The sequence below is a fragment of the Pezoporus occidentalis genome, unplaced genomic scaffold (assembly GCF_034315485.1).
Source record: "Pezoporus occidentalis ecotype Australia unplaced genomic scaffold, CSIRO_AGI_Poc_V1 ctg258, whole genome shotgun sequence".
Classification (NCBI taxonomy): domain Eukaryota; kingdom Metazoa; phylum Chordata; class Aves; order Psittaciformes; family Psittacidae; genus Pezoporus; species Pezoporus occidentalis.
In genome coordinates this window covers 222,247-235,672 of record NW_026914480.1, presented here as the reverse complement: position 1 = coordinate 235,672, position 13,426 = coordinate 222,247, and the positions used below count along the sequence as shown (strand labels likewise).

The window sequence follows — 13,426 nt, the reverse complement described above, 5'->3', positions numbered from 1 at the left end:
TTGGTTCCTCGCACTGGAGAAGGTATCAACCACAAGAATCTAAGTTTGTTTCATCTAAATATAAAACTAAAGAGCAAACAGTCTAAAGTTCATTTTTTAATGTGCTGCCCCATTCCAGTTGGGCTGCTCTCTTTATTTTTTTTAGGGGAACTGTGATAAAAAGCAGTGATAAAGCCAGGGCTGTTTTGTGTAGGAGTCGGTATCTGTGTTATCTATCTCCCTTTTTCACTCTCCGAGCAGCTCTGTTGTTTTTTACCCTTATCTTGCTCCACCAAAATGCCAAGAACAGGAAAAAAAAAAAAAAAATTAAAAAAGAGACAGCACAGGCACGTTTGCATGGAGCAAACTCAGCATCCATGGAGCCGGGCAGGAACAGCCACCCTGCCTGGAGCTGGAGGAAGAGGGGGGTCAGGGGTGACGGGTGAAGGTGCAGGTGACAGAGGGGATTTGCCATAAAGGATGCTTGTGCCGGTCCAGTAAAGGCTGTGGTGTGGGGGAGCAGGTAGCAGTAGGGTTTTAGGGGACAATGCTGTCCCAGTGGGTTCTGGTAACCCTCATCTGCTGGTCCCGGTGCCAGCAGCCCACCCTGCTTCTTGCTTTCCTAGTGCTTTTTCTGCTCCTGGAGCTCACCCAGCCCCTGCTCATTGTTTCAGTGCTGGCTGGAGACCCCACTGTGGTCCTGGATGGCACTGGGAGCTGGCACTGGGCACCCCAGGATGCTCCGAGCAGCAGGGACACCCCAGCCAGAGCACCTTCAGTGATGGGTCTAGTGGCCTCCTGGGCCACAGCCACCATCATCCCTGTCCCCATCTCTCCATCCTTGTCTGAGCCTGGTGCTATCATGTCCTGAGAGAGCCTGAAATCTGTCCCCATTCCGCTCCCAGCAGCTCTTGGCAGTGGGATGTACCCATGAGGACCTGAAGCCGCTTCCCACGAGGAGGGGGACGGCTCCAATGCAGCATCTCTGGGCTAATTTGTTGCTAGATTAGCAAAGAGCTTGACCTCTGTCCTCACCATCACCTGGTATTGGTGGGCTCTGCAGGGCTGTGCTGCCGGGTGCACATCCCTCCCTGCTCACAGCCATTCCTGACTGGAGCAGCTTTATTCCAGGTGGGAGATAAAGGACCGGAATTGAGGGGCTTGCACCCAGAAGACCTCCCTTTGGCCAGCAGCAGCGGTAGCAATGAGCCTTGCCTGTCCATGCCACCTTGCATGCTCATGCGCATTCGGAGCCTGATCTTCATGGATGGAGTTTCCTTCCACATTATCAGGATATCCAGCTGATCCCTAAGTGCGGGCTCACACTGGTGCCCAAATCCTGTGTTAAACATCTCAAACTGCTCTGGGATGGGGATTGGGATGGAGGATGCGTCCGGGTCCCCCAGTAAGGACGCGCTGCAGAGGGTCCCACCAGCTCCTTCAGTTTCCCTCTTGTGCTTTGAACATCATCTCCTCATCCTGTCTCCCCTGCCAGCTGGGAAGGCAGGACTGCGTTAAGCATCACATCCCCTTCTCGCCGTGCAATCTGCTCCCATCCATCTGATGTGCCAGGCCTGGGGACGGCTCTATTAGACTCTCTCCTCTCTTAAAATCTATCAGGGCGTTATCAGCCCCATCTGAAACGTAAAGTCACTTCATTGTCATTGTCCCTGTATTTTCTTTCTCATTACTTTCCCGTGCCCCCCCCCTCAGCCTGTATGTGTCGTGTGTGTGTGTGCGTCCCCCACAGCCGCTGTTTGATATGATGCGGGCTCTCTCGCTATTAGTATTAGTAATCGCGGCCCCTGAAGTGAAACAATCTCCTGTAATCTATCAGCGGTTTATCGGCCCTATCTGAGCGCCGGGAATGGCTGGGCTCGGCGATGGCGCCATGCTCGGCCGCTGATAAAGTTACAGAGTTCAGGCGGTGATGAATGTTAAGTAACTGCACCCCGCGCAGATAGGATATGGACTTGGCAGGGGGAGCAGCTCCGCCTGAAACCAATCTCTCCCCTATCAGCAGGGCTGCTTTTTCTCAGGCTCTGCTTCTCCACAGCTCCATTCTTCCCCCCCCCAACCCCACCTCCCCATGGTTATAACTGGGGGGGGTTCCCATGGGGCGGCACCGCCCCAGGTTGCGGAGGGATGCTCGAGGTGCTGTGCACCCTGGGTGCTCCTTTGCGGTGTGTGGGATGCTGCAGGGTATGGACATGAGTGTTCCCCCATCAGCAATGGTAGCATCCCCCTGTGAGCACTTGCAGGATCTTCCCCACCATGAGAAATCACAGCAGTCCCACCACCTTCATTCCCTCTCTATACCCTTCATTCCCCTTCTGGACAAACTAGGCCATAACAGACATAATGAATGTAATTATAAATAATTATAAATACCCCCCCGTGAGCAATTGCAGCATCACCCACCACCTCCGCTCCCCAACTATCCCTTATGCCTCTCCTGGGTGAATTAGACTACATACTTTATAAATTTCATTATATATTATCATAAATCCCCCCCCTACAAGCAGTAGTAGCATCTCTTTTTGCGAGCAATTACAGCATCCCGCCAGCAATCATAGCATCCCCCACCACCTTCATTCCCTTGCTCTCCTTCATTCCCCCCCTGGATAAATTAGGTATAATTTAATGATAAATTATTAAAAGTCTATTATAAATCCATCCCTCCACCTACCAGCTCCACAAACATATCTCTTTTTTTTACCTAGCCCTTTAACACAGGGCACTGCGGGAAGGATCAGGGCGAGTTTTATCTGGTGGCGATGGAGAAGGGCCCCATATTAGAGATAGGTACCGCTGGGGTTGGCCTCAACCGCTATCGCCTCCACGCATGGGGCTGATATTTCATGTGCTGATATCCATGGCAGGAGCCCGGCCCAGGGATGCTGCAGCTGAGCTGATAGGGCATAGGGTTGATTTGTGCTCTAGAAGGTTCGTTTTCCTCCAAAATGAGATCTTGAGTAGGGGTCTTGCCCACCAGGACCCCCTTTTATGGATAGCATTGCAATGTAATGCTGGATCCCAGCAGCATCAGCCAAGAGGAGGGGGAAAATAACCCACTGGATAGCGTGACCTTTGAGGACTGGTGTCATTTCCCAGCCATTGAAACCTCATTTGCCCTCGACCGCAGTGCTTGGCATCCCTGATCCTCTGGGAACAGGCTCGGGGGTACCCGAGGTCATGGGTGAAAGCAAACATTAATACATACCAGGGAAAAATTGGGTGAGAAGAGGCGGGCTGGTGTCCCATCAGATACCAGTGGTTTTTGGATCTGCAGCCCAGGTTGCTCTCTGGGTGTTGCTTGCTGCGGGGCGGACACGGCATAACCCTGCTACAAGACCCTGGGGAATCCCCAACCTGGGCCAGGCCCCACAGAATCACTTGGAGATGGTTTTGCAGCCAGTGCAAGGAAGGATCAGGAGTGGCTGTGACCCTCTCCATGGGTGTCTTTCCCTGGGGAATACCAGTTCCTTTGCCTGCTCCTGTAACACTTTGCTCGTGGCTGCAAAATCTGGGGTGAAATAGGGAGGTTTTGGGGCAGCGGCACTGCCATGAGGAGGTGACGCCTGAGCATCTCAATCTCAAGGTGATGGGTGGGCATCGTGGTGATGCTTCATGTGCACTGAGACCCTCTGGGCAGCCTTCCCCAGCTCCTTTGGGGCTTACTGCTTTATTATGGTTTATTTTTAATTAGAAGATGTACTCAGGGCCAGCACAGGGGTGATGATGAGGAGCTGGAAGGGGGAAAAAGAGATCCCCCGTCACGGTGCCCACATGGTCCTGCTGAAGCCAGTGGAGCCACCTTCAAAAGTCCTGCTCATGGAGTCGGATGTGGGCTGATGCACACCCAGGCTGCCCCCAGCCCGCACGTGTTTTCAGTCCAGGACCCGCTTTCCGCCATGGAAACTCCTCTTCCTCCTCTTCCTCCTTCTCCTCCTCCCTGCTCCAGAGCCAGTGGGAAAGTCTGGGGCTGTTGCTATTTTCTATCTGCTATCAAGGCCTCTTACCACTTTGCTCTTGTCTGCGTGCCGGCGTTCGGAGCGTCCAGGGTCTCACTCTTGGCAGTGTGGAGGATTCCCCCCTCCTTTTATATTTTCCATGTATTTTTTTCCCTTGCGTTTACCAGCACAGCACAAGGAATCAACAACCTTCATTTGAGTGAAATGATCAAACAGTTCCCTGGGTAATGATGAGCTTTCCTACCACTGGGAATGCCGGCCTCGATGGCAGACTTGCATCCCCAGACTGAGCACGGGTGACAAGAGTGCATCACTGCGAGTTTTGGACAATCGTTGTAATTTTTTTTTTGGTAAAGAAGAAGGAAAAAAAAAAGAAATCCTTCCTTGTTATCAAAAATAAAAAAGGAGGGAGGGAGAAGAGTTAATCGTCAAAGAGGAGTATCTTGGAAGGGAGCATTTTTTGGCTCTTCCCCTCTCTGTAAAGCCAGCCTCAGTAATTCAGTTTTAAAGCATGAAAAAAGGGAGTTGATGAAATTCCACTATCAGCACTGAACCAATATGCAAAATATCTCGCCGAAAATCAAATAGCTATTATGTTTTCATTTCCATTTCAGCGTATTTGCTTAATGAAGAATAGACAGATCAGGCAAGCCGAGGGAGGCTGTGTGCGGTGATAACTGTGCAGGGCTTCCAGCAATCCCGGAGAAGTGACGCTCCGCTCCCTGCTCCACGCTCCCTCTCCCTCCCTGCTTTTCCCTTTTCTTTTTTTTTTTCCCTCTTTTTTTACCCTTTTTTATTTTTTCTAAGCTATCCAGTAGCTCATTTAACCCACGCAGCCAGCGGCACCGGCGGCAGAGCATCCCTTGGGAATAGGCGGCGTGTTGGGAGCGGGATGCTGCAGTAGGGCCGGCTGGGTGCTGGGATGCATCCAGGGACCGTGGTGACATGGTGCTGGGATGCTGCCGGCCACCCATCATCCCTATAGGCACTTGGTGATGTTGCAGCACCCAAACTCCTGGTTTTATATCATTGCATCTATATGGGGCATCCCCATCTCCATCCTCGGTGTATTAGGGCAGGATATGGTGGTCTGGGCACCCTGGATGGGTACCGCATGCGGTCCTGGCTCCATTCATTCCTCCCCAGCCCCATCCATCCCTCCCTGGGTCTGTCCATCCCTTCCTGGCCAGGCTGGGAGTGCCAAGCTATGGAGCAGGCGAGAGTCGGGTTAACTTTATCAGAAGCCCAAGAGCTGTGAAGGCGTGAAAGAAGAAATTAGCCTAACAATGTTTCATTTGCAGCGAGAGAAACGATTTGTTAGCTGGCGATTGTTTCTGAATATTATCAGAGCCTTTTTAATTGTGCTGGAACTGAAATTAGCAGAATTAGAATAAATTGCCTTCCCTTCTCCGGCAGCCTCTTTATTCACGCTCATTGTTGTCTGCTTTGTATAGATTATGGGCTCTTTGTTCTCCTGCTGTAAATATACATGCCTGGAGTCACAGAGAGCAGCTGAGGTCTGCAGTGGGTTTGTCACCGCGCCATTCCCCCCCTTGCCTGCACCGGGGTGGTGCCGGACGGGCATCGGGCAGACCCCGGCACGAGCCACGCATGCCGCTCGCTCTTCCTCCCTTTCTTTATTGGTATCAGCACGGACGGGGATGCTGCGTTACTGTGGAAACAGCAGCAAGGGCTGCCAGGGCTGTTTGGGGGGAGCTGAAGGGGTGTCCACAGTCGTGCACCCCATTTGCACCCGCCGTGTGCCCTGTGTCCCCATCGCAGCATCCCCCTGTGTTCAGGGCTGTGGGCATGGCAGGGGGATGTGTTGTAGGTCCCCTGTGAGATGAGGGGTGAGATTGGGGACCATGGAGATGGTCTCTGGGGTCCCTCACCCCGTTTAGATGATGGGGGTTCAGATGGAAAGCGCAGGTGAGCGGTGCAGCAGGCTGGGTACCTCACTATGCCATACCCATGTCCCCATGGTACCTGGGGACCCTGCTCACTTCCCAGGCATGTGTAGGGCTCATTCTGCACAGTGTGGGAATCGCTGTTCCTGGAAGTGTTCAAAACCATATAGATAAGGCCTCAGTGACATGGGTTAGTGCTGGGGAGCAGTCCGACTTGATCATCTTAAAGGTCTTTTCCCACCCGGTGAGGGGGACCAGGCATCCCTTGGGGTACCCCCCCAGCAAGCCACTGGTTCTATAAACCTCCCTCAGCAAAGGGACATGGACCCGAGGGAGAAGCTGGACCACAGGGCTGACTGGGGATGGGGGTTCCCTTCCCTTCCCATGGCATTCAGGGCATCTCCTCTCAGCCCCATGTCAGGTCAGGAAAGGGCCCTTTGCCATCCTCCTACATTTCCCAACTGGGATAACCCACTGCTGGGTTTTTTTCCCATCCAGTTCTCCCACTAACCACCCCTCTGTGTTTCCCAGGTTCCTTGGCAGTGATGGAGGAAGGTGAGGATGGCCCAGTGGCAGAGAAGAGGCCCTTGGAGAGGGATGCAGCCACCTTGGACCTCGAGGGCTCTGTTGAGCATGATGTCTCCAGTCCCCCCGGCAGTGAACGTGAGTCTCACCACAGTGGCAGGGGGCTACCCATGGTGTCCCCATGCCATGGGGATGGGCTGTGCCACCAGAGCACATCAGCATCTTCTCTGCAGGGTGTGATTCTGCTTCTGTGATTCTATAAAGTGACCTTCTTCTGCCCAAGATGAGCTCAGAAGGCCCCTTCCAACGCAAACTGTGATATGATTCTATTCTTCTGTGGTTGTATAAGGTGATTTTCTTCCCCCAGGAATGCAAAGTGACCTCATGATGTTCAGAACAACATCTTCTGGGGTGCAGACTGCCTCCCCAGGCAACAAAGCAGTCCCTGAGGTTATCAGAATAGTCTGGGTTAGAAGGGACCTTCGAAGGTCATCTTGGGGAGAAGGAGTTCACTTTGTAGAACAGCATAATCAGAATCATATCATAGTTTAGATTGGAAGGGACCTTCAGAGCTCATCCAGTCAAACACCTTGCAGTGAGCAAGGACGTCTCCAGTCAGCTCAAGACACCCAGAACTTTGAGGCCCTGATTCTATGATTCTGTGGTTCTATGAAGTGACCTCTTTCCCCCCAAGATAAGCTCTGAAGGCCCTTTCCAACCCAAACTCTGATACGATTCTATCATTCTGTGATTCTATAAAGTGATCTCCTTTACCCAGGAGTTCAAAGTGACCTCTTGGTGTCCAAAGCCACATCTCTCGGGGTGCAAACTGCCTCCCCCTGGTGCAGAGCATCCCCTGAACCCACAGGTGCTGGCACAGATGGGGCTGGGGGCACGGGGCCGTTGCTGCCTGCTTCCTGCCCTTGCCGCCTGCCTGCCGCCGCGCTGTGCCATGCCCCACCCCAGAGGTGGCTGCGTTACAGGGCCGGGCTGAAACAGTCCCCAGATATCCTTTAAGTTCCTTCCTGTGGAGGTGGGGGCAAATCCTAATCAGTTCATGTTTGCAGTGCCCTTCGAGATAACCGCGGCAGGGCAAGGCTGCACCGGCTAACGCAGCCGGACGGGTCCGCAGCAGGCAACGGTGGCTCCTGGGTAGCACCAGAGCAAAGCAAAGCATGTGTCCCTCTTGAAACCCATTGGAGCGATGCCATGGGGATCCACACCAGGCAACAGTGGCTCCCAGGTAGCACCAGAGCAAAGCAAAGCGTGTGTCCCTCTTGAAACCCATTGGAGCGATGCCATGGGGATCCACACCAGGCAACAGTGGCTCCTGGGTAGCACCGGAGCAAAGCAAAGCATGTGTCCCTCTTGAAACCCATTGGAGCGATGCCATGGGGATCCACACCAGGCAACAGTGGCTCCTGGGTAGCACCGGAGCAAAGCAAAGCGTGTGTCCCTCTTGAAACCCATTGGAGCGATGCCATGGAGATCCACACCAGGCAACGGTGGCTCCTGGGTAGCACCGGAGCATAGCAAAGCGTGTGTCCCTCTTGAAACCCATTGGAGCGATGCCATGGGGATCCACACCAGGCAACAGTGGCTCCCGGGTAGCACCGGCGCAAAGCAAAGCGTGTGTCCCTCTTGAAACCCATTGGAGCGATGCCATGGGGATCCACACCAGGCAACGGTGGCTCTTGGGTAGCACCGGAGCAAAGCAAAGCGTGTGTCCCTCTTGAAACCCATTGGAGCGATGCCATGGGGATCCACACCAGGCAACGGTGGCTCCTGGGTAGCACCAGAGCAAAGCAAAGCGTGTGTCCCTCTTGAAACCCATTGGAGCGATGCCATGGGGATCCACACCAGGCAACAGTGGCTCCCAGGAAGCACCAGAGCAAAGGGTCCCCATTAAAACCAATGGAGCAATGCTGTGGGGATCCCAATAGCCTGGGCAGGGAGGGCTCGCAGGCAAACTTTGCTCTGCAGCAGGGAGAAGCGAGTGGCTCTTATCTGATGGGGGAGCCGGGCTGGGGGCGAGGGAGCCGGGAGCTTGGGCGCGTTGCTGCACCTGGCACTGGGCTGCCTCGATAAAGAGGTGATAGCAGAGATAACGCGGAGCAGCAATAACGGCCACTAAAGCTTTCAGCGCGATGGATAAAAATCGATATGCCAGGCACTTTGATTTATAGCCAAAAATAATAGGACTTTTATACCCGGTGATTGATTTATTTGATGTTAATCATTCCGCTTATCACCTGTATTAATAATCTCCAATGCTGGTGACGTCACCCCTGGGTGTTCGCTCTGGCGCCGATCGATTGGGCTCCGTGCTGGTTATCCGCCCGGGACGCCAAGGCAAACATGTACTTTGGGCGCTAATCTTCCACACTGTCATATGCAGATAGGCTCTATCAGCTGCATCTCCAGCAGCAGTTAATGGAGAAAATAATTGTTATCAAGTTGCTATGAATACGCCACAAATAGAGCTGTGATGGGAGCGGGGCTGAATCCGGTGACATGGGGCCCAAAGTGGGATGGGAAGGATGGATGTGGGAGGGGTTTAGGGGTGAGAGGTGGGTGCCTACCCATTGAGGATGTGTGGTGGGCTTGGCTGTCATTATGGGATATTCCATGGGGGGGCAAAGGACCCTACAGGTCGGCAGTGGGGCGTTTGGACATGGGGATTTTGAGGGGGACCTCCCTATGCACGTCCCTGAGAGCATCCTGACCCTGGGGTGTCACCGGTCCAGTGGTCCCAGTCCCCATGGGATGCTCCCTCTGAAGTTCCCCACATTTGACCTGCTGCCTTCCCTCTCCTGCTGCAGATTCCAGAGACACCCCAGAGAGTTCGAAGGAGCTGGAGAAGCCAGATCCTGGAGAAAACCTGCAGGAAATGGGTGTCTGGAATGGGCCAGGTAAGTCCCCAGTGTGCAGCCAGTCATCCTGCTCCTTCCTAGCTTCCTGGCTGGGACACAGGCTGGAATAGCTGAAGCAATCTCCTTGCATTCATCTCTTGCAAACCAGTATGAGGACTGGGAGCACTGGGACCTGGGCAGATTGTAAATACAGCACTTCTGCAGAGAGGGGAGGTATGAGATGATGGTTGTGGTCCCCACATCCCCAGGGCACTTGTTTGGGACAGTAAAACCCAAGCTGGAAGCTGCGGGGGTGCCATCACTGTGCCTGGCATTGTGCTTCCCAGCACAGGGAGGGTTTGGACCCCGTCCTGCATCGCTCCACGCTTGCAAGGGCACTTCACAAACATCCTGGCAACCACAAGAGCGACGCTCAAGTGGTTTGGTGATGGTTATCAAAACCCCAAGGAGTGAATAAACGCGTCTATCTCCCTCTCGGCATCTCTGCTGGCACCCTGGCAGCCCAGCAAGGCTGCGTGTGCCATGTGGGTACCCTGCGCCCTATCGCCCTGCTATCTCCAAACCACCCCGAGATGGGGTTACACTTGAGGCTCCATTGTGCAGATTGGGTTTGTGGGTGCCCGTCCGCTGTGGATGGGCAGGGATGGGACAAGAGGGAGCTGACCCCCCCCACAGGGGTTGATGTGCCATGTTTTGGGCCCCATTGGTGCTGTTCCTCCCAGGAGGGATGCTGATGGACCAGGGTGGGTTTGGAGCATCCACCCTGAATGCAGCAGCGCGTGATGGGACAGGGTGACCCTGATGCAGGGCAGTGATTGCCTCTCAGTGATGGATGCAGCAGGGCAGGGGTGGTCCCAGTGTGTCCCCAAGGCCACCAGGCTCCCGCATGGGTGATGGATAGGCACTGGGAACTGCCGGCTGCAGCACACGTGCTCCTGCAGCTGCCCAAATCCCCACGGCCCGGCAGGGAGCCATGGCCCCGCTCCCCCTTCCTGCCCCATCCAAGGGGAAGCTCTCGCCGGCCCCGCTGATATCCCAGCCCTTCCTGCGTGCCGGGCAGGAAGGAGCTACGAGGCCTCCCCAGCTCCTTCTTATCTGCTCCCCAGCCCTTTGGCCCCTGCACTGCCGGGCCCCCTGCTCCACCGCATCCCAGTAAGGATGGGGCTTCCATGGGTGCCCCCATAATGAGGGGTGACAGCACTGCACAGCCCTTTATCCCAACAGCTCCATCAACCACGGGGTCCCCAAAAGGGACCACGAAGCCTTGGCTGTGACCGTGCTTCCCCCTTCCCCCTCTTCCCTCTCCGGAGCGGGTTATTTGCATTCTTTATGTAAAAGAGATTTTATTATCGCCTTCTCCCAGCCCATCTCTATTCTGGTAATTGGAGTGGTATTAATTTCTGTGTGGCTGGGAGTTGATGGCGGTCCGGCGATGCTGCAGCGATAGGGTGTTCCTTTCGCACCAACCGCCGCGATAGCCCGTCTATCAGGCGCTCTGCAGGCTCTGCACTTATCAGGGATGGAGCTGGCAAAAAGGGAAACTCTGAGCAGCCTGAATTTTCTTTTTTATCTGGCAGGATCCGCCGTATGTCAGCAGTGGCAGCTGTGAAGATGCAGCACATTGAGGCGGGGGGGGACAAGCAGGCTGCTCCAGGCGCCTTTGTTCGCACCCTGAGGGGTCTCCCCTTCCTCTGGCTCTTTCTGGGGGGCTACAGGGTCACTCCCCACTATGGCTTTGCTCTCTGGGTCTCCAAAACTGGGTGCGCTGCTGTGTCAGAGGCTGGGCAGTGTCGGGATGCGGCATTCCAAGACCTCGCCATGGGGCTCCTTGGTCCCACGGGTCAGTGAGGGATAGGGAGTGTTGTATTATCTTTGCAACGATCTTGTTCACTGGAGAGAGCTGCTGCTCACCCGTCTGATATGCAAATCCCCAGGGGCTGTGGGCTGTGGGCCGTGATCCTCAGCTTGGGAGCCTTTACCCCTTCAGCTGGGGTGCTTGGTTCTGCTTCCTGACAGGGTCCTGGGATGGGCCGTGGCCATGCCTCATGCTCATCCTCTGATGGGCTGGGGAGGAGATGTTCATCCTCCCCAGATCCCCTTCGCCACATCCCCAGCAGTGCCTCTCTTCCGTGCCCATCTTTCCCACTCCTTTTTGTTTGCTCTGGAGCAGGGCTGGTAGCAGAGACCTTTAGGAGCACCCACGGCCCCTGGCTCCCATCCCAGGGCTGTCGCATCCCACCCCATCCCTGCCTGGCCAACCTCACCAAGTCCGGCCAATTTTCCCAGAGAACTAAGGTGGAAAGTTCCAACAAATTCCTTGAATGTGGTGTTAGGACAAGGGGGGTGGAGGAGAGCAGAATCCTGCCGAGGGACAAGCTGCTCAACCACTTTACGAGACACTGGAGAATCCCTCACCAGGCACTGCAGCTCCGGGGAAGCCCTGATGGCACTTGCCTTTCTGCAAGGTGGGATGAAGCTTTTTGCTGTTGTCCCTGTGGGGACATTGACAGGGCCAAGAGAGGGAAGGGATGGAGCAGACAGGGCCAAACCCAGGGTTGTTCTTTGCCTTGTCCCCCAGTGGCGATGTCCCACCACCCTCCTCAAACAGCAGCAGCTGCTCCCGGGGGGGTCCCTCACTCCTTTTCCTACATCAGCATCACCATTTGGGTCTCCACAAAGATTCCCACCTTGCTGAGCCCCATCAGAAAAGAAACTCATCCCTGGCGGTGTTCAAGGCCAGGTTGGATGGAGCCTTGGGTGACATGGTTCAGTGTGAGGTGTCCCTGCCCATGCCAGGGGGCTAGAACTGGATGATCTCAAGGTCCTTTCCAACCCAAACCATTCTGTGATTCTCATCTGTTCATGGCTTTATTTAATAGCTCCCAGGCAGTAACGACACCTCTGGGTTAATTACAGAGCGTGGCACAGGTCCACCTCTCAGGACTGACCACGAACCCCAAACCCACCCTCACCACCAGCCCCGCATGCGGGTATCGCGATGGCACAGACCCATCCCCTATGGCTTTTTGGGTGCATCTAATTAAAACCACGAACTTTGTCAACTCTCCCCCCGCCTCCCCCTTTGCCTTCGGTTGTGTTTATCTGCACTGCGACTCCTGCCCGAGTAATCTCCGTCTGCCCGGAGCGTGTCTGCAAACCTCAAGGTTTATTATCGGGACGAGCAGGGCACGAGGAGGACGGCTCATCCGGATGGCCGTCTCCGTGCCACGTCTCCCCCTTTCCCCTCTGTTTTGAGTGGGTGGCAAAAGTTATTCCAGCTATTCCTTTTTATCGCCGGGAGCCCGGCTGAGCAGCTATCGCTGTTTGGGTTAGATTGTTGTGGGATGGGGAGAAGATTGGGTTTGGGGGAGTCTCCTGCTGTGCTGAAAACTATCCCCTGTGCGGCTTGTGTTGGCAAAGGTAGACAATGAAGGCAGAAGGATGGAGGGTGTCCCAGCAGTGACACCTGTCCTGGACTGGAGATACGGAAGGGGACACTGGCCTCTGTGTGGGGACACTGGAAGGTGGAGGGATGGCCAGGATGGGTTTGGGGATGTTGCTGAGTGGGATGATGCTCAGAACAGTCTGGAATAACTCCTGGGCTGCAGGGATGCTCAGGCTGGTTTAGGGACACTGGTGTGGTGCATGGATGCTCAAATGGGTTTCATTTGCGGACATTCCTGGGATGCAGGGATGCTCAGGCTAGTTTGAGGACATTGCTGAGTGGAAGGATGTTCAGATCCACTTGGGGATACTGCTGGGATGCAGGGATGCTGAGGTTGCTTTGAGGATGCTGCCAGTGTGGGGGGACACCCATACACAGCGTGGCAGGGAAACCCCTGCATCAAGCAGCACCTGAATGATGTTGAGAGGTGCAGGCAGTGTCCCCTCCCAACTCTGTCCCAGTCCTTTCCCTTGGGAAGGAGAAAAATCTCTCATGTACTTGTGGAGAGAGCCCTGAGGGCAATGCAGCCAGGCTCACTGTGACTGACAGCAGTCAATCACTGCTGCCTTGCCACTCTGCACTGGGCTGGAGATGAGGACCAGTGGGGTTTGTGTGCAAAGCCAAGCTTGCACCCTGCTCCTGCCCAGTGCTGAGGAGTGACCCCCCCTTGTGGTCCCCTCCTCCTTTCCGGAGGGGATATCTACCCTCTGCATCAGCTCCAGG

General features: G+C 54.8%; 1 protein-coding gene across 6 annotated transcripts in view; it reads left to right on the top strand.

The window, feature by feature from the left end:
- ZFPM1 (zinc finger protein, FOG family member 1) overlaps positions 1–13,426 on the top strand; it is a 34,057-nt gene that overhangs the window by 7,612 nt on the left and 13,019 nt on the right. For 2 of the 6 annotated variants that reach the window (XM_062623699.1, XM_062623700.1), the window contains exons 2-3: positions 6,392–6,523; positions 9,208–9,297. In XM_062623699.1, coding sequence (XP_062479683.1) covers positions 6,392–6,523; positions 9,208–9,297 — 222 coding nt within the window. Of the gene's footprint in view, positions 1–6,391; positions 6,524–7,955; positions 8,895–9,207; positions 9,298–13,426 lie in introns of those variants that run through there. The other 4 variants (XM_062623704.1, XM_062623702.1, XM_062623701.1 and 1 more) reach the window with 3 other exon arrangements.